This window comes from Pipistrellus hanaki, assembly GCF_964339955.1.
Source record: "Pipistrellus hanaki genome assembly, chromosome: 11".
NCBI classification, from domain to species: domain Eukaryota; kingdom Metazoa; phylum Chordata; class Mammalia; order Chiroptera; family Vespertilionidae; genus Pipistrellus; species Pipistrellus hanaki.
In genome coordinates this window covers 850,891-878,845 of record NC_140513.1, presented here as the reverse complement: position 1 = coordinate 878,845, position 27,955 = coordinate 850,891, and the positions used below count along the sequence as shown (strand labels likewise).

Genomic DNA, 27,955 nt, shown 5'->3' with positions numbered 1-27,955 from the left:
GGAGCGGACGGGCTTTGCTTCAAGAGAACTAGGTGTGGACGGAAACCAGCTTCGCCGGCAGAACTGGAAACAGGAGACGCGATAGCCGTAACCAGGCAACCGGCCGGCGGCTCGAGGTGCGCACGCGCACTCCGCAGCGGGTCGGCGCATGCGCCATCGCCTCCCGCCAGTCTACCAGTCTTCGAAGCCAACGACCGAATTGGAAGAACGCGCCTGCGCCAGAGCACCGCTCGTTCTCCGCTCAGCCGAAAGCAGTTCTCGGCAGGTGCACCTGCCGGCATCAGTCGTTCAGGACTGATCCTTCCTTCGAGTCCGATTGGAGAATCCCTACTGTCCACACATCTTACAACGAGAAGCGGCTGCGAGACGGAGTCAGCGTAACAGGGGCGACGTTTAGGGGCGGCCCCCCGCGCGCCCTCCCAGGCAGGTGGGCTAGAGGCGGAGCGCAAAGATGGGCGTTGGAGAACTGGAGGAGGCAGAGGGCGGGGCTAAGGCCGGAACTAAAGAATGGGGCGTTGGAGGATTGGACGCCGTCAGGGGCGGGGCCAAGGGATGCGGCAGTGAAGGATTGGACGCAGGCTGGGGCGGAGCCAAGGATGGGCCAAGGAAGGTGGAGGGCTAGGGGCGGGCTTAGTGGAGGGCGTGGCGAAGGGGCGGATGAAGGGATACGCGGTGAAGGACCCTACGCCGGGGAGGGGCGGGCCAAGGGGCGGAGCGTCGCGCCACCTGGGGGCGTGCCCAATGGGAGGGGCGGGGCGGGGCGTTGGATCAGCTGCGAGGGGCGGGGCTGGCGGCGTGGCGGGCGGGCGTGGCGCACGCTGACGTCGAGGCCGGACACGTCGGCGGCGCGGCGGCCCGGGCGACCGGAGCCGGATGTGCCAAGATGGCTGCAGCGGCTGCCGCACCGACGCTCGTCTTAACTGCCGGGCCGGCTTCCGCCCGCGGCTCCTGAGGGGCTGGCACCCGGGATTGCGGAGCAGCCGGGCGGCGGCCGGCGCAGGCCCCCGCCGCCCTGAGGCGCGCCGGTGAGGGCCGGGGTCGGGGCGGAGAGCGGCGGGCGGGCGGGCGGACCGGGCCCAGCCCCGAGCGGGCGGTGCGTCTCCGGTGCTGCCGGCGGGGCGCCGGGGCGGGTGGGCGCCCGCGGGGCCGGGGAGCCGCGCACCTGCCGCCCTCCGCCCCCCACTGCCCGCCGGTCAGACTGGCGCGGACCCCGCACGGACGGCGGCCGGGCCCGGGGCCAGCGCCGGCGGCTCAGCCGGGTGGACACGGCTCGGCCGGGTCGGGGGCGCGGACACCTCGGACGTTCCTCAGCGCGCCCTTTGCTCCCGAGGCGCCCGCGCCGCCCGCCGGGTCCTCGCTGTGGACGGGGCCCTCGGACCCGCGGAGCAGCCGGTGACTTCGCGGCCAGGTGACCAAGATGTTGCAACGGAGGCCGAGCGCTGGCGGTCCCGCCCCGGCCAGAGGTTAGGGTGGCAGCTTCGCCCTTCCCGCGGTGGGAGGATGACAGTCCAGAGTCTGGACACCGCAGCATTGAAAGCCCGGTTTGCTGCTCCCCTTTGAACGGCCCGGGTGGGGAGCTGCTTGCAGAGTGTGTCGTCGGTGCCCGCTGGCGGGCGTTCGTTCCCCTTCCCCGGTGCGGGTCCCGCTGCCCGGTGAGCTGGTGCGGGTTTGGGCGCAGCCCCCTCCCCCGCCCTCACTTAGCGACACGAGCGCTGCTATCGCCAAAGATAAGACGAGAGGCCGGACGGCGTGTTTCTTGTTCCTGTGACTCATTCACCTGTCGCCGCCGGGATGCGGGGCCGCGGGCCGCCCGGTGTGGGCTCAGCCCGGCCCCTGCCGCTCCGCACGCAGCCTCCGAGCGCCCGTCGGTCTTCCCCGTTTTCAGGCGTGTTCGGTCCCGCCTTTTCGTTTGAACGTCCGAGGGGGCTGACGCTGTGGAGAGGCTGGGTTTGCCTGTCTCTGGGGCTGGGGCCGGGGCCGGGCCGCCGGCAGGGACGGCAGGGGGAAGCTGGGGCAGGGCAGAGGCAGAGGCAGAGGCGGGCTTGCTGGTTCTGCTCCCGGCGGGGGGCGGCGCCCTGAGGGCGGGGGGGCTCGTGGCTGTGACTCGCTCAGTCGGGTCATTGAAAGTGGGTTGTGCTTTTCACCCCGTGGAGGCAGCGGGAAGGCCGAGCTGGGTGTACGGAGGATGTGCTAGTGCCCGGAGACCCACCGGTGTCTTTGAAACAGCTTAAAGCTCGGCCGCTGGGCTGCAGTGACTGCGGACGGAGTGCGTTCCCGGAGAGGAGCGATGCGCAGGGTGCTGCTTTCTGCTGGTGAAGAGAGGAAAGGGATCCAAAGAATAAGTTTCTCGGAGGTTGTTTCAAGTGAAATTGGTGCATTGCTAGAAAGTTCTCAGCTGGGCGTGGGGGGGATGGGCGGGCGATGCTGCTTTGCAGGGAAGTGATAGTGTTGGCCTCTAAAACAGGGCTGAGCCTAAGGATTGAAGATAATTGTAAGTGTCTCAGCAAGGAAAGCCTTTAAGTATAAACCTGTGAGATTTAGATGGTGATAAGATTTCCCTGCTAAACTCGGTAGGGGTTGGAGCATCCCAGAACCCCCTGCGAGGATCAAGGATCATTTCATAAGAGTGCACCCCGAGGGGACCTGAGGAGAGCCCTCAGCGCTCTCTCAGTGCAGATAAGGAGGCTGCGGGGCGGAAAGAGGTGGCCTGAGCCACTCCCCTGGCTTCTGGCCTCGCGCCCACAGTGGCACCTGACCAGCAGGTCCTCCGGGCCTGGGCTCTGCCCTTTTCTCTGACGCTGCTGAGAAGGTGGAGGGTCTTCCACGGAGTCTCACAGGGAGGCATCCCGGGTGCCTGTTCCACAGACAGAGGAAGCGGCTCTGAGGGTTCCACCCTCAGCCAAAGCTGAGCTGTAGATACTTTACAATGACAGCTTAGCCCAGGTGACGTGGCTCAGTGGCTGAGCATTGAACTATGAACCAAGAGTCAGGGTTCGATTCCTGGTCAGGGCACCTGCACAGTTGCGGGCTCGATCCCAGTGTGGGGTGTGCAGGAGGCTGCTGATCAGTGATTCTCATCCTGGATGTTTCTACCTCTCCCTCTCCTGTCTCTCTGAAGTCAATCAAAAAATATGTGCTTTAAAGATGACAGCTTAGAAGCAGACAAAGTCTTCGGTGCCGTCCAGTGTCAGTCTGTTAACTCTGAGTGTGGGGCTCCCGTTGGCCTCGGACAGCGTGTGGGCAGCGGGTGGTGAGCTGATAGATTCAAGGGGCTTGTTTTTCGGAGGGACAGGAACGTTATTTGTGAATGGTTTCCTTAAAGCACTCTCACAGTATTTCCTTTTACCTGAGTGTCAGAACGATGCCCAGAACAAGAATATGTGTGTCTGCAAAAATGTGGGGAAACCCCAGCGCTGTGCATTCCTCTTGTTTGTCTTCTCTGATTGCTCAGCTCAGTCTGCTGGGAAGGGCGAGGGGGACTGACTCGCAGGACGGGCTTCCTAAAGAGACAGAATTGGATTTTTGTCTGAAAAATACAAGTTAACGGTTCAAGATTGCACTTAGTGTGTCTTCTTAAAAACAGAGGATGCTTTCTGTGGGAGTTTTGTGGACACTTGGCCTGTTACTGAGAAGGGTTGGGTCCTGTCGCTGGGTCACACAGCTGCTCTGAAGCTGCGGCCCCGCACTCGGAGGACCTGCCTCCTGTCGGTGCGCAGCCAGGCCTGGGCAAACACGTGTGTACGAGGCGGGTGAAGCCTCGGGTGAGTGCCTGTCTCGCCTAGAGGTTGGCTTTGCTGCTGGTGTTATTGTACTAGCTAGCGCCCTCCTGGGAGAGCGTGGAGGAGCCTACTCTCAGCTCTGGTGCTCCTTTGAGATCAAAGGAACCTTCTGGCAAGTGTGTGCGGTCTGGTGGAGAGGCTGGCGCTGGACCTGGTGACGGGTTCCAGGAAAGGTGGCCTCATCCCGGGTAGTAGCTCAGCCTGGCAGACTCTGCTCGCCCTGCCCGCCTGGTGAGGGCATCAGCGGGACCTTAGTTGTTACAGAACTGAGTCCCAGAAGAGACAGTGACTCGGCCGAAGTCCCTCAGCAGGTCGGGGCGCAGCCAGCAGCCGCTCCATCCAGGTGCTCCCCTCGGAGCAGGTCGGGGTGCAGTTCCAGGCGGGAGTGGAGATGGAGAGGGCACCCCTCAGGGCTTAGCTACCTGAAGTCACTGTCCGTCACGTCCTTTTTTCTTAGTTTTCCTGATTGTAACCAGGGCTTTGAATACATGAACTTTATGCCACTTTTTCTTTTTCTTTTTCAGGTCAAATTAGGGAAAGCCTAGATCCTGCTTCTCTCTGAAGCGGCATCTGGTCGTGAGGAGCCCGCCATGCAGCCGCCGCCGCAGGCTGTCCCGCCCAGCGTGGTGGGGCCGCCTCCCGCCGGGAGCCCTCCCAGCATGTTCTGGTCTGGCAGTTCGTACAGGAGACAGGCGGCTGCAAGTGCACCGGGGGCTGCGGTAACTTGCCCGCTGCAGCCGGTAACGGATCCGTTTGCTTTCAGTAGACAGGCGCTGCAGAACCCCTCGCTGGGCAGTTCGTCCAAAAGCAGCCCTCCCGTCTTGCTGGGCGCGGCCCCGCCAGCGTTTCTTCAGCACCCGGGGCTGCCTGTGCCACACACCAATGCCGGGGACAGCTCCCAGGGACTCCGCGAGCCGCTGCCGAGACCCCTGTCGCAGCCCCGGCCGGCAGCAAGTCCATTTTCCAGTGTGGTGACCCCTTCCAGCTCTGACCACGAGATCCAGGCTCAGGGCCTGCCAGGAGGGGGCTCCAGCGGTGCTCATGGTGGCCCGCCCCCTGGGAGCCTGCCTGGGCCAGACCGGCCCCAGAGTGGCCAGCATCCTCATGACGGCGCTGTGGCGCCCCCTTTCTTCCCGCAGCCTCTGCCGCAAATGCCCGGGCCGTGGGGGCCGGCCCAGGGCGGCCCGCAGCCCTCAGGTCACTACTGGCCCCGCCCAGAAGGCCCTGTTGCCAGTGCAGCACCGCAGGCCTGCAGCGTCTCCCGCGTCCCGGCTCTGTCCAGCCCGCCTCAAGGGCCTGCCCACGAGCAGCACCGCCCTCCCGCCCCAGGACCTTCGGCCGACGGGAGAGACGGGGCGGCTTCCCTGCAGAGTGGAAACCACTCGGCGAGTCCCTTTGATCCTGAAGGCGCATCCAGACAGAGTTTCAGAGCGGGGATTGCCGGGGCAGGCCAGGAGGTCAGGCCCGGGCCCGGAGCCGGTCACGAGCAGGGGCCACACCCTGCTCTCGTGAGCCCCTCCGCTCAGGGCAGCAGCCCGGAAAGCCATCTGCACGGCCCTCTGGGGGCCAGGGCCAGCCGTGCCCTGCCGGAAGCAGACTCGGGCACGCTCTCCATGTTTTTCCGAGGCGGGGAGATGGAGAATGAGGAGACCCTCTCCTCTGAAAACACAGTGCCCACGGCTCAGTCTTACTTTGACAGCTTCTCCCCAAGCCCTGGCCTGGGCCCTCCTCCGGCCTCCGGGGGCCCAGGCGGCGTCTACCCGGCCTTCCGCAGAGCCTCCCGCAGCGAGACCGCCCAGCTGGGAGGAGACACGCAGCCGTACTGCCCTCAGTCTGCAGGCCCGCAGCTCGGCCAGCCCGCCGCTAAGGGTGCCGGTGCTGACGTGTGGGGTGACACGGCGGGCGCAGGGACCCCTGGCGCTGGCGGCTCGCACTGTGAGAATGTGGAGAACTTGGAGTTCGCTCAGAACCAGGAGGTTCTGCCCAGTGAGCCCCCGAATGTGGATGCCTCCTCCCCGGGCGAGCAGCCCAGATACACGCCTCTTCCTGGGCCCCCGGGCCCCAGGCTCAGTGCCACAGGCCACGGAGGAGGTGGGGGCTCAAACCTCGAGGCCCTGGACACGCCGCTGCATCCTGTGCGGTCCGATAGCGTGTCGTCCAGTTACAGCAGCAAGAGCCACAGGAGCGCTTCCGGCGCAGCCAGGCCCCAGGACCTGGGCACCTTCATCCAGCAGGAGGTCGGCAAACCCGAGGAGGAGGCCCCAGGGAGCTTTTTTAAGCAGATCGACTCTTCTCCTGTGGGAGGCGAGACGGATGTGACCACCCTGAGCCAGAATTACCACCACAGCCTCTTCCAGCCCTTGACCCCCAGCCCCCCCAAACCTACAGGGCTATTTCAGACAAGTGCAAATAGTTCCTTTGAACCAGTGAAGTCCCACTTAGTTGGAGTAAAACCAATCGAGGCAGATCGTGCCAATGTGGTGGGTGAAGTGAGGGGGCCCCATGCCCACCAGAAGCACAGGGCAGCCGCTGCCCCGCCCGACGTCTGCCCTGGCAACCTGGAGCAGCCACCAGACAACATGGAGACCCTCCTGCCACCTCAGGTCTTTCCTCTGCCTCTGCCCTCGCCCGCAGAAGCCAGTCACCGGCTCCCGCACCCTGGGGGCCCGCCCGTAGAGACGGTGCTCGCGACACCCGAGAAGAGGCCCTCGACCCGGGCCCAGGGAGCCATGAAGTGCGAGAGCCCTGCCACGACTCTGTGGGCGCAGAATGAGCTGCCGGACTTTGGGGGCAACGTCCTGCTGGCCCCTGCCGCTCCCGCACTTCACGTGCCCGGGAAACCTCAGCCATCCGACGTGGTTCAACCTCCAGACAAGGACGTGTCCGGCCAGCGGGCCCGGCCGCCGGGCTGCCTCCCCCCTTTGCAAGGCGGTGAGGGCATTGGTGCTTCTGAGAACCTCGAGAACCCTCCCAAGATGGGAGAAGAGGAGGCCCTTCTGTCACAGGCAAGTTCTGGTTATGCCAGTCTGTTGTCCTCACCGCCCACTGAGTCTTTGCACAGCCAACCTGTCTTGGTCGCTCAGCCTGATCAGAGCGCTCATCTGGCTCAGCCCATTCCTTTTCCCGGGTCCTTGCCCCATCCCACGGAGAAGACCCCGACCCGGAGAGATGCCCGGGCTGGGGACAGACCTGCCGTGAGCAGCCGGGCCGTGGGGGCTAACTCTGGAGAAGCCGCGCCTCTGCCCGGGGTTCCAGCCAGCTCTCCCACCTGCTCGCCTCTGCCTAACAGCCTTGCCCACAGCCACTCCCCACACGCTTCTGCTCTTTCTGCAATGGTCTCCACTCCGCCTGCTGATGTGCTGCTCCGGCCTCCACCTCCGGCTCCAAAGAACTTGCTTCCAGGTCAGAGGAGTCCCAGTGCCGCGGGCGCGCTGCCGGAGCTGGCCCACAGCGCTGCCGGGAGCACGGGCGTCCTGCTGCTGGCGCCCTCAAGCGACGCCTTGGGGCCTCATAATAATAAGGCACATCACCCCGGTAATTGGGAAGAGACTTCGGGAGCCCTAGACTTCACCTTAACTAGGACCGTGGACAGTCCTGTGAGAATGGGTAGCCTGTCCCATTCTGATGGCCCAGCTGCTTCTCAGCAACCCGCCCCCAGTCATCCTAGTCAGCCTGGGCCTGGGGTACGTAACCCAGACCATTTCTACCAACAGGTGGCAAAAGGTGCTCCTCACCAGCGTGGCCCCGAGAAAGCCCCGCAGGAGCCAGCTCCTCCCCCGCCAGGGCCCTCAGCGGCACCTTTAGAACCCTCAGACCCAGAAAGCCCAGCTCCGGGACAGCCACCTGCCGGTGCGGCTGCCGCTGACCCGGGCCAGCCGCCGCCTCGGCCCCCTCCGTCCTCCAGCGCATCGGCCATGTCCAGCAGCTCGAGCCAGGCAGCCGTGCCGCCGGGCCCGCAGTGGGCGCAGCCGCAGCCCCTGGACCTGGCGTCCTACTACTATTACAGACCCCCGTACGACGGCTACCCGGCCCCGTACCCCTCTCCGTGCCCGCCGGACCCGGGCACAGCCCCGCTCTACCAGGTAGGCTTGACAGGCGGCTGAACCCTTTGACCAGCGGTCTTTCCTTGCGAGGTCCCGGGCAGTTCGGTGGGCCCTGCCGGCGGGACGCCGGTCTGCACTGTGCGTGAGGAGAGGGCTCCGGCCGCCGCCGCTCTGCCACGCGGCACCTCGTGGTCTCACGCTGCGTGTTCGTGCAGGGATTGCGGAGATGATCTTACTGACGGTGTGATCAGCACACCCCCTGTGGGGCAGGAAGGCCCTTTGCTTGGGTGGCGCCTGTGGGCCGTCCTAGTGCCGTGCTCGGCGCCACGGGGGGACCAGAGCCGCCTGGAGCTGGTGTGTGTGGTGACGGCAGGAGCCTCCGCGCGGACAGCAGGAAAACCAGCCTTTCAAAGCCTCCGTCGGAATAAACCTATTTGGGGGGAAGTTAGGTTTGGCCTGTAACCCAAGGGAAGCAGTGAGGAGGGTGAGAGTCCAGCTCCGCCCAGCCCGGAGGCAGCACCGAGCCCGCTGCCCTGCAGTGCTCCGCCTCAGCGACAGAGCTGCCGCTCAGGGTGTTTGTCGGGCTCTCGTCAGTCCTGCATTTGCTTGAGAAGGGAGTTCGGTGGATACGTTCCCGTGCCTGGTTTTTCTCACCTCTAGTCCAGGCCAGGGTCATTCAAGGTCAGCCAAGGCAGCAGATCGTGGGCCAGGGAGGCGGAGAGCACTGACTGGCAGCAGGCAGTGCAGGCCAAGGGCAGGCGGCTGAGCTGGGAACCTTGTGTTCAAAAGAGGTTGGATCAGGGCTGGGTCGGGTCGGCTGATGGGAGGCCTGTGCCCTGTTGTGGGCCCTCAGCGTGTGTGTGTGTGTGTGTGTGTGTGTGTGTGTGTGTGGTTGGTCACACCTCTGACCCTGCGAGTGTAGATTTCCCAGGGACTTGATTCCCACAGCAGGGAGCGAAGCTGCTGGGAGCCCCGGAGGCCAGCGAGCACACGCCGCTCCAGGTCCTCTGTGAGCGCTACTGCGGCGCCCGGGAGGTTGGCCCAGCCGCAGCACGTCTGTGGAGCCGGCGGCCTTCTTCCTTCTCTCTGCCACCCTAGCTCCAGCACCAGTCAGGGAGCCTGGGCCAGGGAGTGGCGGAGAGCCGGGCTCTCAGACACGGAGAACTGATTCTGGCTGATGCCTGGCCACCTCCTCTCTGCTTCAGGTCCTCACTCGGCCGCCCCTTAGAGACAGAGCCGTGGCGGTCAGATTTGTAACAATCTGGACGCCACTACGAATCAAGTACCCCCCCTCTGAGGCTGCCTGTGGCTTCAGGGCCATTCAGATGGAGCCTAGCTCCTTGGCTTGTCACCTGGGATGGTCTGGAGCAGGCACAGCTTGGGTCCCCGCACCTCCGCATTGGAGACCTCAGGAGGCAGAAGCCCGACAGCCCTCAGGAGTTGCCGTGGCTACGGGTGCCTGCTGCCATGCTGGCCTCTCCGGAGCAGGGCCGGGCTGGGCCTCATCCGGGAGGTTCTGTTGTGCCCGGGCAGTCCCGGGTCCAGGCCGTGGGGAGAGTGGTCCGTGAGCTCAGAGCTGTGCTCTTGCTCAGGGGGGCCTAACGCTGCATACGCTGTCTTTCCGCAGGACGTCTATGGCCTGTACGATCCGAGGTACAGGCCCTACGATGGCGCAGCGCCCGCCTACGCCGAGAACTACCGCTACCCTGAGCCGGAGCGGCCCAGCTCCCGGGCGAGCCACTGCTCAGACCGGCCGTCTGCCAGGTGATTGATGGGTGCTGCGGGCTGTGGTGGTGATGTCCTGATTGGGAAGCCCTGCTGTGCTGCCGTCTTGTCCTTGTGGACAGGCTGCAAGATGCGTTAAGTGGAGGCCAGCACACGCCACACAGCCATGGCCACGGTCAGCCAGGCCCAGGGCGGGCCCCAGAGGCACCCCTGTCCTCAGGCAGGGTTCCCCAGCCAGGCTGCACTTCCCTGTGCAAAACAGAAAGCCTCCAGGGTGAGGCCCAAGGTTTTGTGACCACAAACAAGGAAGTTGAAAGAGTCCTGGCCGCACCTCCAGCCACGTGAGAGCTGGAGCTCAGAGGCCTCCCGCTCGGTGGCTGGGGCGGAGGGACGAGGGAGGCTGCTGTCAGTGTGTCCAGCTCTGCCGCCTCCCAAAGCCTTCACCTGGCGAAGTGCCGCCTCGCAGGTCGGAGCTGCCAGGGTATGCGGTTCCTTAGACGCGGGACAGAGGGGTGGCCGCCGACGCAGGCTTGGTTCACGCACTGCCTTCCAGAACCGTGAGTCTGTGCCAGCAGCTGGCCTCTGTCCAGGCCCACAGAGGGGCGCGCTGACCTGCGTGTGGCCAGCGGACCAGGAGCTTGATGTACAGAGGTTCCGGGTCCTAGCACCCGAGGACACCCTGTCCCCTGGGGAGCGTTCTGACTCAGTGAGAGCAATGGCCGGGGTTTTCTAGAAGCCCTGGGAGGCCAGGGATCGCGGAGGCGGGTGGAGCCAGGGTGCATCTGGCTGTTCCGGTTTCCCTTCGCTCACCACCTGCAGATCAGTGTGGCGACATTTCCGAGGCCCGCGCTGCCTCTGGTGGGAGGTGTGTCCCCTGGTCTGCCACGCCGGCACCGCTCTGGCTGCGCTGGGGAGCAGCCCCCTCCCCTGCCGTGGCTGGGTGCGTGCGTGTTTCCACGCAACAGGAGCGTTAGTTAGTCTTCGCCGGCCGCGGGGATCACATCCCGGGGGGCGCTGCTCGAGGTGACTTGGGCTGTGGTTTCTGTGATGGTCTTTCCCGCGAGTGCAGGTTCGTGGGGCGAGGAGGTGCGTGCTCCTGGTTTTGTGCTGCGTTGGGTCAGTTTTCGGAACCCTCCCCCCACGTGCAGACAGGTGCTCTCACCCTGGGCCGGTGAGAGCGGGGGCTGGGCTGAGGCCCTGCACTCCTTCCCTGGGGCTGTGCCCACCAAGCCCCAGGCCCAGCTGAGTGAGATGCAAAAATCAAGTAATAGAGCCCTCGCTGGTGTGGCTCAGTGGATAGAGCCCCAGCCTGGGGACTGAAGGGTCCTGGGTTCGGTTCCGGTCAAGGGCACATGTCCAGGTTGCAGGCTCGATCCCAGTAGATGGTGTGCAGAGGCAGCCGATCAATGAGTCTCTCTCATTGATGTTTCTCTCCCCTCTCCCTTCCTCTCTGAAATCAATAAAAATGTGAGGTTTTTTTTTTAATGAAGCATTACCTAAAACTTGCTATTAAAAAGCAAAAATGTCATTAAGCCCTTTCAAGAATCTTGTTGCCCCAGGTCAGATAGCTGATCTTCCCGCTAAATTCCCACTTTTCTGTAAAGTAGGTCACAGCCAGGCCTGCTCTGTGAGGCCAGCCTGGCCGGGGCACGGCAGGGCCCACGCCGGTCCGCTCTGAGGGCACCAGCCTGGGTGCACTGTGACCCCCTCCCTGGAGCACACTGGCACGGTCTGGGCGGCGGGTCTGTAAGTCAGATCCGGCTCCCTCCACGCCTGGGCCCCTCGGCGTCTGCGGAGTGTGACATCCACCCTCAGCCTGTGCGGCCCTGCTCCGCGGGCACTGAGAACGCCTCTGCCAGCGCTCCTGTGGCTCTCGGCGGGCGGCCCTGCAGTGCGCTGGTGCAGGGGACCCTTACCGCCTGCCTTTGGGCTTCTGATCAGGACTCTCCACGACCAAGTGCTTGGACGAGTGCCTGTCGCCCGGGTCCAGCCGTACTGACCGCCGCCGCCCTTGGCAGAAGCAGGTGGCTTGTTGGTAACCCCCTTGTGGTTTCCAGGCAGGGGCCTCCTGAGGGCTACTACGGCTCCAAGCGTGGATGGAGCAGCCAGAGCGACTACGCCGGCTACTACAGCGGCCAGTACGACTATGGAGGTAGGTCGGCAGCCTGGCCGCCGCAGCTCGCAGAACACAGCCGCCGGCATGCGGCGCCCTGGGACCGGAGGCAGAGTCCCTCCTGCTAGTCTGTCTCAGCCAAAGCCACAGGCACTGCTTCTGGAAGGGCTTCTGTTGCTGCTCTTCCCCCAGAAGCCGTGTCTTAGTCACAGCACGCGTGTGACCTGGCCACACGAACCGTTACCAGGCCCGGCTGCCTTTCCTGTCCCTGCGACTGTTCATATCAGTCGGAGGAACAGGAGCAGCTCCTGGGCACCAGTGTGCCTGCCTGCTCTGTGGCCACGGGCTTGTGGCTCCGCACTGGAGGGGCAGACGTGTCCCGGAACCCTGCTCCTCCCTCTGCCAAACTGTCCTGCTCAGTGCAGAGGGTCCGGGCCTGCAGCCCTCACTTCTCCCAACACGGCCCTCCTGCCCCACCGCCTTCCGCTCACAGCCCTCGGCCTCCCCTGCACCCCTTCCACATGACGTCTGCGCACACTGCCGGAGCGCACGCCTGGGCGGTTCTAATGGGCGGCCTTCGGAAAGGCCCTCTGGTTCTGAGAGTGCTTCTCAGCCTCTCCAGACCGCGGTAGCAGAGATGGAGTGAAACGTAGAGGTATGGGATGAGCTGTGAAAAGGTAGCAGCTGTGGGCAAGAATTTAACCAAGATGTCAGCAGCAGGTTTATCTTCTTAATTGTGTGTATTGGGGGGAAAGCCAGCCGCCATTGGGCATCACACACGGGGACAGGACCAGCCAAAACCTCCGGCCTCAGCGTCCAGGGGCCTCTCAGCATCCAGGGGCCTCTCAGCGTCCAGGGGCACGCTGCCTCTTGGCAGGAAAGCGAGGCTCTGTGCTGGGGGCGGTGTCTCCGCGCGTGGTGTATTAGCTCGTTCCTCCCTTGCTTGCAGATCCGGGCCGCTGGGATCGGTACTCCTATGGGTCTGGGTTCAGGGATCCCCGCCCCTACGACCGCAGGTATTGGTATGACGCGGAGTACGAGCCGTACAGGAAAGACAGCTACGCCTACGCTGACAGGTGGGTCAGGCGCACTTCGCTGCGGGGGGTGGAACCAGAGCTGCGCTTTGTAATGCCCACCAGCTGCGGCTTGGGGTCCCGGGCAGCCGCTGGCGTCACGGCCACTGTCGGAAAGGGCGGGCAGACGGCCTGATGGCGCTGCTCACTGTGGGCGCAGAACAAGCGCCTGGGACCGGCTTGCCCTTGTCTCCTCGTGTCTGAGCAGCGTGATGGCTGGCTGTGACCTTGCAGCCTGCTCCTCCGAACCGTCACCGGGTTCTGACCTTGCCCCTGGGTCCCAGGCATCCCCCCGGGGGCGGGATCTGACGGCGTCCTGCGAGGCAGGCCCCGTCCTGATGTGCGGACAGCGGCGCTGAGGACCTGTAGGGCTGAGTGCTGAGTAGCAGTGCATCGTGCCAGCGGCCTCAGTGCCCACCCTTGCCTCTGCCCCATTGGCCCTCCAGGCCCGAGAGGTACGACGACCCCTGGAGGTACGACCCTCGCTTCACAGGGAGCTTTGACGACGACCCTGAGCCCCACAGGGACCCCTACGGGGACGACGTGGACCGGCGCAGCGTGCACAGCGAGCACTCGGGGCAGAGCCTGCGCAGCGCGCCCAGCGTGCACAGCCGCCACAGCAGCTTCAGCGCCCACTCGCAGCAGGTGCGCGGGCCCACAGCTCTGTCCACAGCTCTGTCCACCCAGGCCCCTGCTCTGCAGCAGCTCCAGGCCTGGCGGTGCTCCTGGGAGCTCACTAGCTGCGGCTTTGTGTCCCTAGAGTCAGGTTTACAGAAGCTGCAACGTGGCCATGGGGCCCTACGAGGCGCCCCCGCCGCCAGGCTCCTTCCACGGGGACTATGCCTACGACGCCTACATGAGCAATTTCGGTGGCGCCCAGGGCTTCCCGGAGTACGGCTACCCTGCTGATGCCAGCTGGCCCGCCGTGGAGCAAGGTGTGTGCCAAGGCCCTGGTGCCCACAGGTGCGGGCGGGCGCTGAGTCACCCCTCCGTAGCTCCACAAGCCTGGGGCAAGAAGCAGGAGCGAGCAGTAACTGTGGGCACTCGTGATGAGGAGGACGGACGCTGTGTCACAGCACGCCATCCTCTGAGGGCCAGGCCTGTCCCAGGCCGGAGAGCTGCCCCGCCTCTGTCACGTGCACACGTGTAACTGCAGGCTCACCGCCAGGCTCTCGAGTGGGGGCCTCACGTGCCCATGCTGACCACGCGGGGAAGCAGCCTTTGGAGGGAACTTGAATTCCCCTAGAAAAGCTGCCATAGACTTTCCCCATCAGCAGTTCTCAGGCCTCGGAGAGGCTGGTTAAATGCTGGCTCTTGCAAACTGTAAAGCTCTTGAGGTAGTATTTCCATTGGAATCCTCGCCCGAGGACATGCTCCGAGAGGAGGGGAGAGACACAGCTGGGCAGCAGCCCTCCTTTTGACTTGAGATGAGGCTCCCTGGGCGCCGCCGCGGAGAACGAGGGCTCGAGGGCGCTGCTTCCTGTGGCAGGTGCTTCGGGCGGGCTTTTAAAGGAGCTTTTTAGGTTTAGAGGAGATGGTTTCGTTTTTAACGGTTGAAATGTTTTCCTAAGCCACGCTGAAGTTCTGTTTTAACAGGGTCTTTAGCCATTAGTGACTTCCAGCTGAAAGTCCGTTAACGTGGGCACCTCGACCTCCGAGCTGTTGGTCTGGCTCCGAGGCCCAGAGCTGACACCGCTGTTTCCTGTCCGCATCCTCCTGCAGCTCCGTCGAGACCCACTTCCCCGGAGAAGTTCTCCGTGCCTCATGTCTGTGCCAGGTTTGGGCCCGGGGGCCAGCTCATCCGAGTGATCCCCAACCTGCCCTCGGAAGGACAGCCCGCCTTGGTGGAGGTGCACAGCATGGAGGTGAGCAGGCGGCCCGGCCTCAGGGATGGCATTTTGTTTGCTCGTTCGGTTGTATGTCTTGTATCTTCCGTGTTTCTGGTTTGAGGGGAGCCTGTTGGTGTCCATCACTGGTGATTTCAGGGACGATGGGGAGGTGGTCGGGGGCGGGTGCCCGGGGCCAGAGTGGTGGTCGCTGTTTTGCGGCCTGCCGGCCTCTGTCGCGAGCATTGGCCCAGAGCTGGGGGGATGGGTCTGCCTTCTTTAGAAGGTGAAAGTCAATGGCCACATCCCCGGGGGAGCGCCTCAGCCTCCGGTGGGGACGGCCTTCCTCGGGTCAGCCCTGCCCTGAGCTGCCCTCCCTGCCCCTCCCTGTCCACAGACGCTGCTGCAGCACCTGCCGGAGCAGGAGGAGATGCGCACCTTCCCGGGGCCGCTGGGCAAGTACGTCCCCGGCACGGCCAGCGGGGTGGCGCGGGGTGCGCACTGAGCGTGGCGTGGCCGCGGCGCTGTGCACTGAGCGCTGCTCTCGTTTCAGGGACGACACCCACAAGGTGGACGTCATCAACTTCGCGCAGAGCAAAGCCACCCGGTGTCTGCAGAACGAGAGCCTGATGGACAAAGAGTCTGCCCACCTGCTGTGGAACTTCATCATCCTCTTGTGCAGGCAGAACGGGGTGCGTCTTCCCCCCGAAACGCCTCTCGGCCTCGCGTCTCGGGCATCTGGTCCCCAAGCTGTGGGAGGGTCTCTGCTGGGCGAGCTCGCAGAGCCGTGGGGAAGGGGGACAAGTGGTGTGCGCCGGGGCGAGGGGAGGGGGCCCACCCTGCTGGTCCGTCGGGCTCCTGGGGGGCCTCCCCAGCAGGCCCTGAGGGAGCCCTGACGTAGTGAAGGCCTGGCTCTTTCTGACCCGCCGCCTGCAGACCGTGGTGGGCACGGACATTGCCGAGCTGTTGCTACAAGACCACAGGACGGCGTGGCTTCCTGGGAAGTCGCCCAACGAGGCCAACCTGATCGACTTCACCAACGAGGCCTTGGATCAGGCCGAGGAGGAGGAGTCGGTGGAGGCCCAGCTCTCCTTCCTCACCGACAGCCAGGCCGCCCCCACCGCGCTGGAGAAGGAGACGGAGCGGTTCCGGGAGCTGCTGCTCTATGGCCGCAAGAAGGTGCGTCACGCTCGCGGGCGGGCGTGCCCTTGTCCACCGCGTGGGCTTCAGTGAGGAAGCTGAGGAGGGCCAGGCCTGCCTCCAGAGCACCGGCCGCGACAGCAACCTGCCAACAGGCATCTGCCCATCGTCTCTGAAGGCGGTGGCGTGGTTTCCTCGCGCAGGACCCTCACTCCCGCACACATGCACGCGCTGTCGGCTCGGGCTGTGCCCGCCTGCGCAGTGCTGTCGGGAACACGTGCACGGACAGACGAGCTGCCCGCTGTCAGTTAGGGCTGAGCTTGGCCTCGGAGGTGTGCTGGTGTGGGGGTGGTGCCCAGCAGGAACGGGGCAGCCAGGGCTTGTGCAGAGGCTGCGGGCTGGGGAGAGCTGGCGTTCTCTCTCATGCCGAGTGGAGGGCGGGTCTAGGGTGGGGGGGCCCTGTGGGCACATGCCCAGTTCAGCATGGCCCGGTGGCAGGGCTCTGACAGCCCCTAGTCCTTGGTGCTTATATGTCGTGATAAGCTCAGGTAACGGTCACAGGTTCTCTGAACGTACCAGGTCACGTGGCTCAGGGGATGCTCTGCCCACATGGAGAGGCATCGCCCGCCATGGGGGTGCCGTGCACAGGGCCCCGGTGGGAAGGACCCTTCGGGGAGGCAGTGCCGCTCCCCATCGTCCCGTGTCTGCTGGCCTGCTTGTTCCATTTATTAATAGAGAGGAGAGAAACAGAACGTGGGTCTGTTCCCCTTTTTCATGTGACCTGACCGGGGATCGAACCTGCAACCGCCGAACCTTGGGACGGCACTCTAACCAACCACGCCACCGGCCGGGGCTGCTTGTTCTGTGCTGCTTTTCACAGTTTGTGGAAGCGGGACCTACGGCCACAGCACTCTGCCGGGGAGGGTGACGGCCGTGGCCCGGGTGTGTTTGGGGCGTCACATGAGCCACTGCCACCTCGCTCACCCTGGCTGCTCTGCAGGACGCCTTGGAGTCCGCGATGAAGAACGGCCTGTGGGGTCATGCTCTGCTACTTGCCAGCAAGATGGACAGCCGGACACACGCCAGAGTCATGACCAGGTACAATGGCTGAGGGTGGACCAGCTGGCCCGGCAGCCCGTGGCGGCTCTCTGAGGCACAGGGTCCGGCTCTTGGCAGAGGAAGCGGGCCTCCCTGCGCTGCGGGGCTGTGCAGGGCGGTGCTGAGCTCTGTCCAACCAGTGAGCACCTCGTCTTTCTCTTCGGGCGTCTGTGATCCCCAGCGGCGTGTGCCGTGGGGGGCAGGGGGAGATCAGGCAGGTCGGTGGAGGGCTGAGAGGGCCGGTCTTGTTGGTAAGCTGGGCTGGGTTCGAGCTTCCGCATGGTGTCTCCCCAGATTCGCCAACAGTCTCCCGATCAACGACCCTCTGCAGACCGTCTACCAGCTCATGTCCGGGCGGATGCCCGCCGCGTCCACGGTCAGTGGCTCCCGTCACTCGGCCCCAGCGTGGGCCCTGCTCCCGGCGGTTTGATCGCAGGATGAGCCGCCCCTGCAGGCCAGACATCACCCGGGCACCTGGGTAAGGCGTGCCCCTGCTTCCCGTTCCTAGTGCTGCGGCGACGAGAAGTGGGGAGACTGGCGGCCGCACCTCGCCATGGTCCTGTCCAACCTGAACAACAACATGGACGTGGAGTCCCGGACGATGGCCACGATGGGCGACACGCTAGGTGGGTCCGTGCGGACGGCAGCCATGCGTGCGGCATGGAGGCGGCGATGCGCGGTGTCGGGTGGAAGGGCCGGACCCCTCCTCTGGCGGCACTGCCACTTCCTGTTCGCCATCCGACTGCGGGAGAGCCCCTGACCGAGGCGTGGCCGCTGTGTCTCCTCAGCTTCGAAAGGCCTCCTGGACGCTGCGCACTTCTGCTACCTCATGGCCGAAGTGGGGTTTGGGGTTTACACAAAGAAAGCCACGAAACTCGTCTTAATCGGAGCGAACCACAGGTGAGGGATCGCACAGCTGTACCCCCCCCCCCCGCCAGCCCAGAACGTCATCGTGTGGCCTGACCCCTCCTGGGGGCATGAGGCTCCTGGGGGACACGAGGCTCCTGGGGGACCGGCTCAGCACGTGCCCTCCTCTCCCCCACAGTTTGCCGTTTTCAAAGTTTGCCACCAACGAAGCCATCCAGAGGACGGAGGCCTATGAGTATGCGCAGTCGCTGGGCACGCAGTCCAGCCCCATGCCCAATTTCCAGGTGAGCCCACCCACAGGCTGGGCACACAGTCCTGCCTCATGCCCAGCTAACAGGTGAGCCTGCCCACAGGCTGGGCACGCAGTCTTGCCCATGCCCAGCTAACAGGTGAGCCCCGCCCACAGGGCTGGCGAGGCTGCGGGCTGCGGGCTGCGGGCTCCGGGCTGGAAAACTCAGTGTTTTTGGAAATCTTGGGGAGATGTTGATCTGTAATGTTTGACACTAAGCCTGGTTGAATTGAGGATTTTGTTGTATTTTGGGTCTTAATATTTAAAATATTATCCTCACATATTTTGTTTCTATTGGCTATTTTTAGTGTGATGGGGAGTGTTATCTGACCCAGGAGTGAGTGTGTGTGAGCATGTGTTGCATGTGTGTGTAGCACTTGCATGATCTGAGTCAGGAGACGGCTGTGGGACAGTCCGTGTGGGTGCGGGGCTGTGCAGCGTGTGCTGATCTGCGGCCTCTACTGGCCCTGGCAGCTCTGAGGGGCCGAAGAGAGTGGTTTCCGAAGCTCAGCTGTGTCCTCTCTCTGACCTGCCTCCGGGAGTGGGGACGAGAGCTGCAGGGTGGTGGTGGTGGGGGGGGGGGGGAGGCAGTGGCGTCCAGAACGGTCCCAGCCTGCGGGGCTGCGGGCGGCTGCAGACTGGGAGGACCGGGCTGAGCTGTGTGTGTGTTCGCTCCAGGTGTTCAAGTTCATCTACTCCTGCCGCCTGGCTGACATGGGGCTGGCCACACAGGCCTTCCACTACTGTGAGGTCATCGCCAAGGGCATCCTGCTGCAGCCGCACTCGCACTCGCCCGTGCTCATCAGCCAGCTGGTCCAGGTGCGGCCCGAGCCGTCCCCGCGGCCGGGGCCAGGGAGCAGACTCAGGGGAGAGGTCGGGACTGGCGGGCGCTCGGCCGGCCTTGGGACGAGCCACAGACTGAGATGCCCTCGGGCAGCTCTGGTCCCTGGCATATTAGCATGCGAGTTTGTCCATTGGCGTACAGAGACCGCTGTGAGCTCCGAGGCCAGGAGCAGAGGCGGGTCCAACAGCCTGGGTGAGGGTCCTGCTGACCCACTGGCCTGGCGTCCCCGCCTGGGCGGTGAGGCAGCGCGACTGGCCTCAGAACTGTGGGATCGTAACGGATGGGACAGCGCCAGCCAGTGCCACAGGCCACACACTGTCTCCCCTCCCGGGACACCTGGGAGGCTTTTTACTGGGGAGATTTTAGACAGTTTGAGGCAAGCTGGCTTCATCTGGTCCCGCCCGGCCCCCCAGCTCCCCTCCACCCCAGCCCACCTCCAGCACCCAATCAGTGCGGCTATGTCTAGGTCAGTTCTGCCCTTGGCTCTGCCACGCCTAGTCTGTCGCCAAGTGATGGTGGCAGGAAGTTCAGCTCCGGGGTCTGGGCCCTGCTGACCCCATGCAGCCGCCCAGAGGTCGGCTCCCGTGGCGTCCAGGCTCGCCCTGTGGCCCACGGCACCGCGAGTTGGGGGCCTGCCCGCAGAGGCCAGCTCAGCCCCAGGCGCCGCTCCCGGTGGGAACGGGGTGGAGACCCTGCATGACGGGCCTGCCTTTCTCCCGGTCCAGGTCGCTTCCCAGCTGCGCCTCTTCGACCCGCAGCTGAGGGAGAGGCCGGAGGAGGAGTCCTTCCTGGAGCCCACCTGGCTGGTGCAGCTGCAGCGGGTGGAGAGGCAGGTCAAGGTGAGCGCGGCTCAGCCACGCTGGCACTGCTCGGGCGGGCGCCTGGTGTCCGCCTGGGTGCTGGGGCGGACGGACAGCGGGAAGGTGTGCAGGCTGAGGGAGGGCCTCTCCAGGAGCCCAGTGAGCATGGGGGGGGGTCGGCTCCCACTGAGGCCTGAGGCGCTTCTCCACAGGAGGGCGCTGTGGTGTGGCGTCAGGACCCAGCCTTCCCCCAGCGCTGTGCCAGCAGCCCCAGCTCCGAGGTGGGACAGTATGACGGGCCAGGACCCGAGCAACCCTCGTACCCGGGCACTGAGAACCCACTGCTGATGCCACCTGCACCCAGCAGCGAGCACTCGGGCCAGGGCGTGTGGCTGCTGCCGTCAGGTGAGCCCCTCTCGAGACTGCAGCTTCCAGACTGGACAACCAGGGGCGCTTGTTCCCCCTCCCCCTCCCCCTCCCCCTCCCTCTCCCTCCCCTCCCTCCGTCGTGCTTATTCATAACCTTGCCAAGCTCGGCAGGTCTCATGGCGCTGGGTGCCCGGGCGGGTGGTGGCCGGAGGAGCTCCAGAAGCGGAGGTCGGGTCCTGCGTTCACGTGCCTCCCTCAGTGCCCTCCTGTCCGGGCACTTCCTGCTCGGTGGCGGGTCCTCCTGTCGCCGTGGGAGCGGGCCGTGCCGAGACCACGCCGCAGCCGCTCGCACCGGGGCTGCTGCCAGGACAGACGAGGCCTCGCACCTTTGACTCTCCTCCCCTGTCCCCACACAGCTCCGCCGACGCTGCCCGAGGGCCCACCCGCCCTGCCTGCTGGGGTGCCCATGTTCCCCGTGCCGCCCCCCGGCCCTGGGGAGCCAGCGCCTGGCTTTGCAGCCCCAGGCTTTGCAGAGCCCTCGGGGCCGGACCCCGCGGCCCGGTACCCAGGGCCTGGCCTGCCGCCCAGCACATCCCTGCCGGAGGGCGCACACCTGCTCCGGGCCCAGGACCCAGGTGGGTCTGTCTGCGAGGGGTCCGCGGAGCGGAGCCGAATGGGCCTCCTGTCCCGGGGGGGCGTGGAGGAGGCCGCAGTCAGGGTGCTCAGGCCTGGCTCTCACGGCGCACGGGGCGAGTGCGGCCTTCGCATGCCCCCTCTGCGCCCCCCAGGCCGGCTCCCTCTGTCCCGCCCCGGCGGCTCCGAGGTCACAGAGGCCCCCTCTGCCACTGACAGGAGCGCTGGCCCAGGACCCCCGAGGGCGAGGCTCGCTGGCTGAGTGGAGAGAAGAGGATCTGGGCGGCAAATCCGAGAACGTGGTACTTGCTCCCACCTTTCCTGCGGGCCAGGGGCCGGGATCCCAGGCGGCACCTGCAGGCCAGTCGCGCTGCAGACAGGAAGCTCTCCGGCAGGCTTTCTCAGGAGTGGGCAGGGTCATGTGGTGGTGCGGGAGCTGCCGCTTTAAGAGAACCCCCTGCACCTTTTCTAGGGGGCCCTGGGGCTCCCCCACCCCCACCCCCCACCCTGCACCTGCTCTGCCACGGGGTCCCTGCAGTCCACTGGGTTCCTGGAAACAGATTCTGTTCAAATGCCACCTGTTTGCTCTGATGCCCAGCGGAGCAACAAATGCTTTATACAGCCGCTTTCTGGAACCTTCTTTAGGGTGCCCAGCTCAGCATGGACACCGTCAGCAGGCGATTGCTGTCATTTAGAGCACACTGTGTGGGCTAGCGTTGAGACATTCTGTCCAGAAAAGTGAAAATGAGAGCTGGCTGTACTGAGAGCAGACTAACCAGGGACAGTTTGCGTTAAAGCGCCCGTGCTCCGCTGACCAGTGTGGACGCTCGGGGCACCGAGTCCGTTCCTCCCGCCAGAGCCCGCCTCCTGCTCCCGGTGCCCTTGATAAGCCGCTTGCTTTGTGGGCTGACTCGCAGGGGGCCCAGGACGAGGGCTGCCCTTGCCCCGCCTCCTCCCTCTCCTCGCCCCCCGGCCTCTCGGGTGTTCGGGGCTCCTGGGCGGTGCCCCAGGGGAACCGGTTCCCACGTTGCCTTGGCCAGGGCTCCCCAAGGATGCCGCCGGACTCCGGGGCGCCCCCAGCCTGGGGGGCTGCCAGCCTGGGGGCGCTGCAGCCTCCGTCTCCGACGCCCGCTCCCGAAGGGAAGAGCGCGGGGCCAGCAGCCAAGAAGGAGCCCAAGGAGCCTAAGAAGGTAACCGGCGCCTCCGGCTGGGCCGGCCCGGCTCCCCGCAGCCCGGCACCAGGGGCGGGGCGGGCAGCGTCTTCCCCACGGAGCCAGGCGCGCTTCCGGCACCCGAGCCGCGGTGTGAAGGGGCGCGGCGGTGGGCGTTCTGTGGTGCCCCGGCGTCACACCGCCGGCAGCCAGGGCCGCTCCTGGGACTGTCCAGGACTGTCCTCCACCCGGGCGGGCGGCCCCGCCTGTCCCTCTGAGGAGGTCAGCCTTGGTCCCCGTGCGGGGCAATCCGCTGTGGCTGCCCCATGCTCCTGCCCTTCCCCACGGCGGGCCGCTGGCCCCCCCACCCCCCCAGCACCCACTCTGCCTGGCGGGGGTGGTGGCCCAGGGCACGGGCAGCCGGCCCAGCTTTCAAAGGCACTGAAGGTGGTACAGGCCACCCTCCTGGCAGCCGCTCACAGCATCCAAGCTGTCCAATGGCAGGTGGGCACTGGCGGTCCTTCTGCCGGCAGTGACTCTGAGCTGTGCTTCCCGGTGAGGGTGGTGCTTGCTGGTGCCTCTCCTGCAGGAGGTCTCCCCACGTGTGGACAGGAGCCCGCGGGCTCCTGGCTGTGGGTCCTGAGGGGTCACACGGGCTCGTCCCGTGCCGTTCTGCTCGGCGGCCCTCACCGGGTGCTCTGGTTTGGTGCAGAATGCCGAGTCCTGGTTCTCGCGCTGGCTGAGCGGGAAGAAGAGGACCGAGGCGTACTTGCCGGACGACAAGAACAAGTCGGTGGGTGTCGCGGTGGCGTCCGGCTTCGCTCCGCACGGCGCGCGCCCTCGGGCTCTGTCGCAGGGTCTCTGCGCTGACCCTGCTCTTTGCTTTCCGTGCAGATCGTGTGGGACGAGAAGAAGAACCGCTGGGTGGACACCAACGAGCCGGAGGAGGAGGTTCGTGGGGGCGGGGGCGTTGTGCACGTCCGGGCCTGGGGCCCTGAGCGGGTTCTGAGGCCGCTGTCCCTCCACAGAAGAAGGCGCCGCCCCCGCCCCCCGTGGCGCTCCCCAAGGCTCCGCTCGCTGCCGCCCCCGGGCCTGGCGCCCCCCGAGCCTCGGTGAACATGTTTTCCAGAAAAGCAGGTAACAGTCCAGCCAGCAGTAACCGTGTCCTGCCGGGGCCTGACTGCGGACTGAGGGCGCCCGCCCTCCCCGTGTGCGGGGCACCGTGTGCGGGGCACAGCGTGCGGACGGCCCCGCCCGGGAGCGTCCCGCAGCTGCTCGGGACGGGAGGGTTCCTGCCGGCGCCGCCTCTGCGCAGTGGGGAGGGCCCGGGGAGCTGCAGCGGCACCCCTGACCGGCGCCGCCCCCTGCAGCTGGAAGCCGAGCGCGCTACGTGGACGTCCTGAACCCGGGCGGGGCCCAGCGCACGGACCCGGCTCTGGCTCCCGCGGACCTTTTTGCCCCACTTGCCCCGCTCCCGATCCCAGCGCAGCTGTTCACACCAAACCCAGGTAGGCAGTGCGGCGGCACGTCTGCTCAGCCACCGCTGACCTGTGACTCCCTGAGAGCCGCCAGCCTTCCTGTCCCGGCAGGTGCAGAGGGCCTCGTCCCCTCCCTCCGCGCCTGCCCTCCCTCCCTCCCACCTGCTCTCCCTCCGCGCCTGCCTTCCCTCCCTCCTCCCCTCCCTCCCTCCTCACCTGCCCTCCCTCCCTTTCTCCTCACCTGCCCTCCCTCCCTCTGCGCCTGCCCTCCCTCCGAGAGTGCATGTGCGGGTGGGCGGACACGGCCGGCCACTGGGAGGTGTCAGCCCCTCCCTGCTGTCTCTTGCACAGATGCAGAGGGAGTCCTGCCCGCAGAAGGGTCTGGCAGGGAAGGGCAGGTGCTAGCTGGGGGTTCAGCCCTTCCAGAACCTTCCTCGGAACCCCAGGTGAGCAGGCACAGCGGGACAGGGCGGGCGCCATGGGGGTTTGCCTCCTCCCTGGCCAGCAAGGCTCTCCATCTTCTGTGGGCCGTGTCCGTGGCGACCGTTCAGGGGGCTCACTCACTGTCACCCACGTGTGATATGCCCGTTGTCTCACTGAGGCCCGGCAGGAGAGAGGTGCTTAGTGTTAGAACTGGACGTGAAGCAAGCGGAGTGCTCCGATTGTGCGCTCTGAGGTCGGACCAGCCGGTGCCGCCCCGGGTCCCCTCAGTCAGCTGTGTGAGGTGGACCCCCTTCCCAGGCCTCAGCCTCCCGCTCTGAGAAACGGGGCACAGGTCACCCCGGTCCCAGGCGCGGCGGGGGCGTGGAGTCCGGTGCACGCACCACGGTTCTTCGCTCCGCCTCGCCGAGGAGCCTCCGAGCGGCAGGCTGGCCGGGGCCCAGGGAGGCTGGCTCGCCGGACGCTGGTAGTGGCTGCATCTCCCGTCCTTCCCGGCAGGTTGTGAGCTCGGCAGCCTCGCTCCCTGCTTCTGAACTGGCCCCCTGCCCACTGGACGGTCCCCCGGGGGGAGAGGTAAGGGGCGCCCAGAGTCCGCCCGGCGGGCCAGGCAGCGCGCTCTCACGGCAGCCTTCCCTGTAAGATGGGTGTTAGGGGCAGACGGGGGGCTGAGCGCTTTCCCGGCTTGAGGAGGTGCCGTGTCCTTCAGCAGCGCACTGCTGTGCGCAGAGTCCTTGGCGGGGTTGAGGTCACGCCCCACGCTCTGCCCGCAGCCTGGCATGGCGATCCTGCACTCCTCAGCCCTGCAGTCGGCGGCTCTGGCCGAGGCCTGGACAGACCCCCACTAACGCTCCGTACGGACCTGGGCGTTAACGGCTGCGCGGCCACCGGCCTTCCCGCGGGGGCTCTCGTGACCGTGTGTTCTCGGTTTTGTAGCTTTCGCGCTGTAGCTCCCTGAGCTCCCTGTCCCGTGAAGTGAGCCAGCACTTCCAGCAGGTACCCGCCGACAGGCACTCCCGGCCCCTCTGCTCCTCCGGGCGCTGTGCTGGCCTCACCGCGGCGCCCGCGGCCCAGCCCTGCGGGGTGCAGCGTTCCCTTCTCACGGCGTCTCTGAGAGCGGGCCCAGCGCTGGGGTGGGGCTGTAACTGCTCTGAATTGGCTTTTTCCAAACGGTCGGCCTTGGGCGTGGCCCACGGCGTGGCCGGCCTCGCTGTGAGCGGTCGGTAAGCAGGGTGGGTGCTCTCATCAGGAAGGAAGAATCCTTTCTGCTCCAGCACAGGCAGGCCCGCTCAGCCGGCTGGTGTGGTGGCAGCGGCGGCCCCGTGGCCGTTGCTGGGCGGGAAAGGAACGCTGCATCTTCTGTGTCGCGTGGACCGGGCTTTTCCCTGGGACTGGCCGAAGGCATCCTGTGGCCTTCAGCTTGCGTGTCACCCACTGGCTCCGGCTGGACATAGACCTGCAGTAGCTGTGTGCCTGCTGGCTGCTCACCGCTCTAACCTGCGCGGCGCCCTCTGCATGCGCTTTGTGGCTCACCCACAAGCAGGCTGTCTGTGGCTGTGGTGTCTCTTGTTGAGCTGCGCTCTCTGTGGTTCTCAGGCTCCCAGCGACCACCCCCCGGCAGAGGCGCCCCCCGCGGCCTCCGTGCCCTTCTACAACCCGGCGCAGTTCGCACAGGTAAGCTGCGCGGCCTCCTGGGCGGAGCGGGAGCCGGGCGCCGGCTCGGCCACGGCCTCGGTCCTGCCGCTCCTGCTGCCTGCCCTGGTGGGCGCCTGGCGGGCCGTGCTCCGCCACCTGCTGGCCGTGCCCTCCCACCCGGTGTTCTTTTTCCTTTTTAACACGTTGCTTTGATTTCAGAGGGGAAGGGGGTTCTTGACTCTCCCGCTTCCTTCCCTCCCGGCTCTTGTCTGTACAGCACAGGCTGGCTGCGGGGCAGGAGAGCTGGGGGGCAGAGCTCTGGGCATTGAGAAGGGAAGCCTCACCTGCGCCTGGTGCACACCCTCCTCCGTACTCTGAGCCCGGCCGCTGCCCGGCTTCCCCCGCCTGCTGTTCCCCTCCCCCTCCCAGGGCCCAGGCCTGTCCCCGCCTGGGACCGTCTGTTTTCACTTCAGGATTGGGTGGTAGGTTCCCCGTCTTCCCCACGACCTTAATCTTGCAGCTCATGCCTCTGCAGGAGCCCGCAGCTGCATGTCGGGCAGGTTTGTGAGGGAGCACGTTGGTGCCTGCCCTCCTCTGCAGATGCTCAGCCCGTGGTGTTGGCTCCCTCTGAGCCTGAACCGGCTCCCGCACCTTAACGAGAATCCCGGGACCTGACACTGACGTGGCAGTGGGCGTGGCTGCAAAAAGGGACCGAGCAGACCCGCCCTTCGTCAGTGCTGTGTCTGGCCTGGGTAACAGGCCACGTCGCAGCTGAGCCCTCGGAGGGTCACCCCTGGGGCGGGGCGGGCAGAGTCAGTGCTGCTCCCGTCGTTTCAGGCCTCGGCCACCTCGGGAAGCGCCAGGCCGGGGAGGATTGGCCAGAGGAAGTACCCAGTGCTGAGGTAGACCGGACCCCGCTGTCGGCACCTGGCACCTGAGACGGCTCTCCACCGACCCTCGGCTGACCGCCCTGGCCTCCCTCCGTGCCCGATGGACACGCCGCAGAGCCACGTGCTCGCACCTCCTGTGGCCAGAGCTGCCATCACCACAGCTCCAAGATCCGAGGACAGGAGGGCCTTCGGCTCCACTCCTCACCCAGGAACAGGCTCAGGATGAGCCTTGTCACAGGAAGGTCGCGCTGAGCAGTCAGGACGCCCTTTGCTGCCGGGAGCTGAGCTGCAGTGGCCTGATGGGAGACGCAGGAGGAGAGCGGGTCGGCCTGAGCAACACTGATGCCAGCCCTGGGCCCTGCGGCCCCTCCTGCCCCGGCGCCCCAGTCCCGAACAGCAACCGCTGGCGGGCGTGTTCTTCCCCGGCCTCGGAGGGAGGCGGCGGCACCGCAGCTGTGCCAACAGGCTGAGACGTGTGGTTAGCGTGGTGCCCTCCCCCGCAGCCAGGGCCTGTGTGTGGCCCGTCAGGACCACGAGGGAGGCAGCCACGCACGGCCTGTGTTCCGTGTGGCTGGCCCTCACCCATCAGCCGGTGTTGAAACCGTGACCGAATCTCATCTGCTGGCTCCGTGAGCACCTGCCGGGCTCCGGCAGAGCAGCGTGTGGTGCCACACTCGCCCTCCACCGGCTGCTCCTCACCTGGCTGGCGTGCAGGCGACATCTTGAAGAAAGTGGCTTCGAATAATTTCTTGACAGAAGCTCCTGAAGCTGCTATTTGTGCCCCGGTTTTTCCCACAGCCCTGTGGGCTGACTCCGTGCGGACCTGCACAGGGACCTCCTCCCACTGCCTCCAGCTTCACCTTCGCCGACGGTTCTCAGACCATCACGTCTCGTGAGGCCCAAAGGGACTGAGGACAGGCTATTTATAAAATCACTAGGAACTAGTTTCCGTGGTTCTGCTTGGCATTTTAATCTCTGGAGGGTCATGGGATGTGGCCTGGCACAGGTCCTCCTCTCTTCCTGGCCACGTGACGGCCTGGGAGCCCACAGACCTGTGTGAGGGGACCCGTGTCCTTCCGCTGGGAAAGGCTCCCCTCACTAGGGTCCCGCTGACCCTGTCAAGGCGGGGTGGGCTCCTGGGGCCGCTCCAGCCCCTGTCCTGTTAGTGACTTGATTCAGGAAGCCCCAGGGCCGTTATTTTTCCTAAATGCACATTGTTACACTGCAGATTGTTAATAAAGTATTTTGCGCTCGGAGCGCACACCTGCTGCTGTCGCTGGTGGAGTCGTCCTGGCCTGGGTGTTCCTGTTACCCTTTGGTCCTGCAGCGGCCATGGTGCCGGGGTGCCTCCACCCACGCGTGTGGCGGTGACCCCAGTGGGTGGGCAGGTTGCTCTGACCCCATCCCGCCACCAGGGAGTGTGGACGGCATGCGGAGGGAGCAGGCCCGTCCAGCCGAGGGAGGAAAGCCGCGGGTGGGCGTCCTCCGGCCGCCAGGGGCCGCTGCAGGCGCCGGCTCGGCTCGGGACGCTCTGCCCGCGGGTGGCGGCGAGCGGCTGCTGAGGCTGCGGGGCCGGAGCGGGCGGCGCCGAGAGGTGGGCGCGGAGTGCGGGCGCGGGCTCACCGGGCCGGCGCTGGGGCCGGGGCGCAGGGCCCGCACGGGGTGGGGGGTGGGCGGGGCGACCCGAGCGGGGCTCCGGGCGGGGCGGGGCGCGGGGTCCCGGCGGGTCACGGTCCGGGCGGCGCAGCCTCGGGCGCGAGGGGCC

The 27,955-nt window shown here is 65.9% G+C and overlaps 1 protein-coding gene across 7 annotated transcripts; it reads left to right on the top strand.

The window, feature by feature from the left end:
* Positions 1-161: 161 nt before the first annotated feature.
* On the top strand, positions 162-27,458 carry SEC16A (SEC16 homolog A, endoplasmic reticulum export factor). Of its 7 annotated transcripts, none has more exons than XM_084899623.1 (32): positions 819-1,025; positions 4,304-7,300; positions 7,493-7,861; positions 9,450-9,586; positions 11,605-11,699; positions 12,610-12,736; positions 13,180-13,378; positions 13,494-13,668; positions 14,456-14,598; positions 14,957-15,018; positions 15,113-15,251; positions 15,496-15,738; positions 16,700-16,797; positions 17,092-17,173; positions 17,306-17,423; positions 17,586-17,697; positions 17,843-17,948; positions 18,632-18,772; positions 19,523-19,636; positions 19,810-20,002; positions 20,382-20,600; positions 20,818-20,900; positions 21,639-21,788; positions 22,462-22,542; positions 22,644-22,700; positions 22,778-22,886; positions 23,120-23,257; positions 23,579-23,673; positions 24,167-24,241; positions 24,602-24,661; positions 25,262-25,339; positions 26,138-27,458. In XM_084899623.1, exons 2-32 carry the CDS (start codon positions 4,370-4,372, stop codon positions 26,204-26,206), a joined length of 6,798 nt encoding a protein of 2,265 aa, XP_084755749.1. In that variant the 5' UTR covers positions 819-1,025; positions 4,304-4,369; the 3' UTR covers positions 26,207-27,458. The 7 variants fall into 7 exon arrangements, with proteins under 7 accessions (XP_084755746.1, XP_084755745.1, XP_084755749.1 ...); XM_084899624.1 differs by having other exon boundaries at positions 820-1,025; positions 4,304-6,784; XM_084899620.1 differs by lacking the exon at positions 819-1,025 and adding an exon at positions 162-423 and having other exon boundaries at positions 4,304-7,861.
* Positions 27,459-27,955: the final 497 nt, after the last annotated feature.

Excerpts from the sequence above, each read along its gene's own strand:
- SEC16A (XM_084899620.1), top strand. The coding sequence starts at position 4,370 with ATGCAGCCGCCGCCGCAGGCTGTCCCGCCCAGCGTGGTGGGGCCGCCT. Across the intron at positions 13,669-14,455 it reads CTGGCCCGCCGTGGAGCAAG|CTCCGTCGAGACCCACTTCC; the intron begins GTGTGTGCCAAG and ends ATCCTCCTGCAG. Across the intron at positions 17,949-18,631 it reads GCCCCATGCCCAATTTCCAG|GTGTTCAAGTTCATCTACTC; the intron begins GTGAGCCCACCC and ends TGTTCGCTCCAG.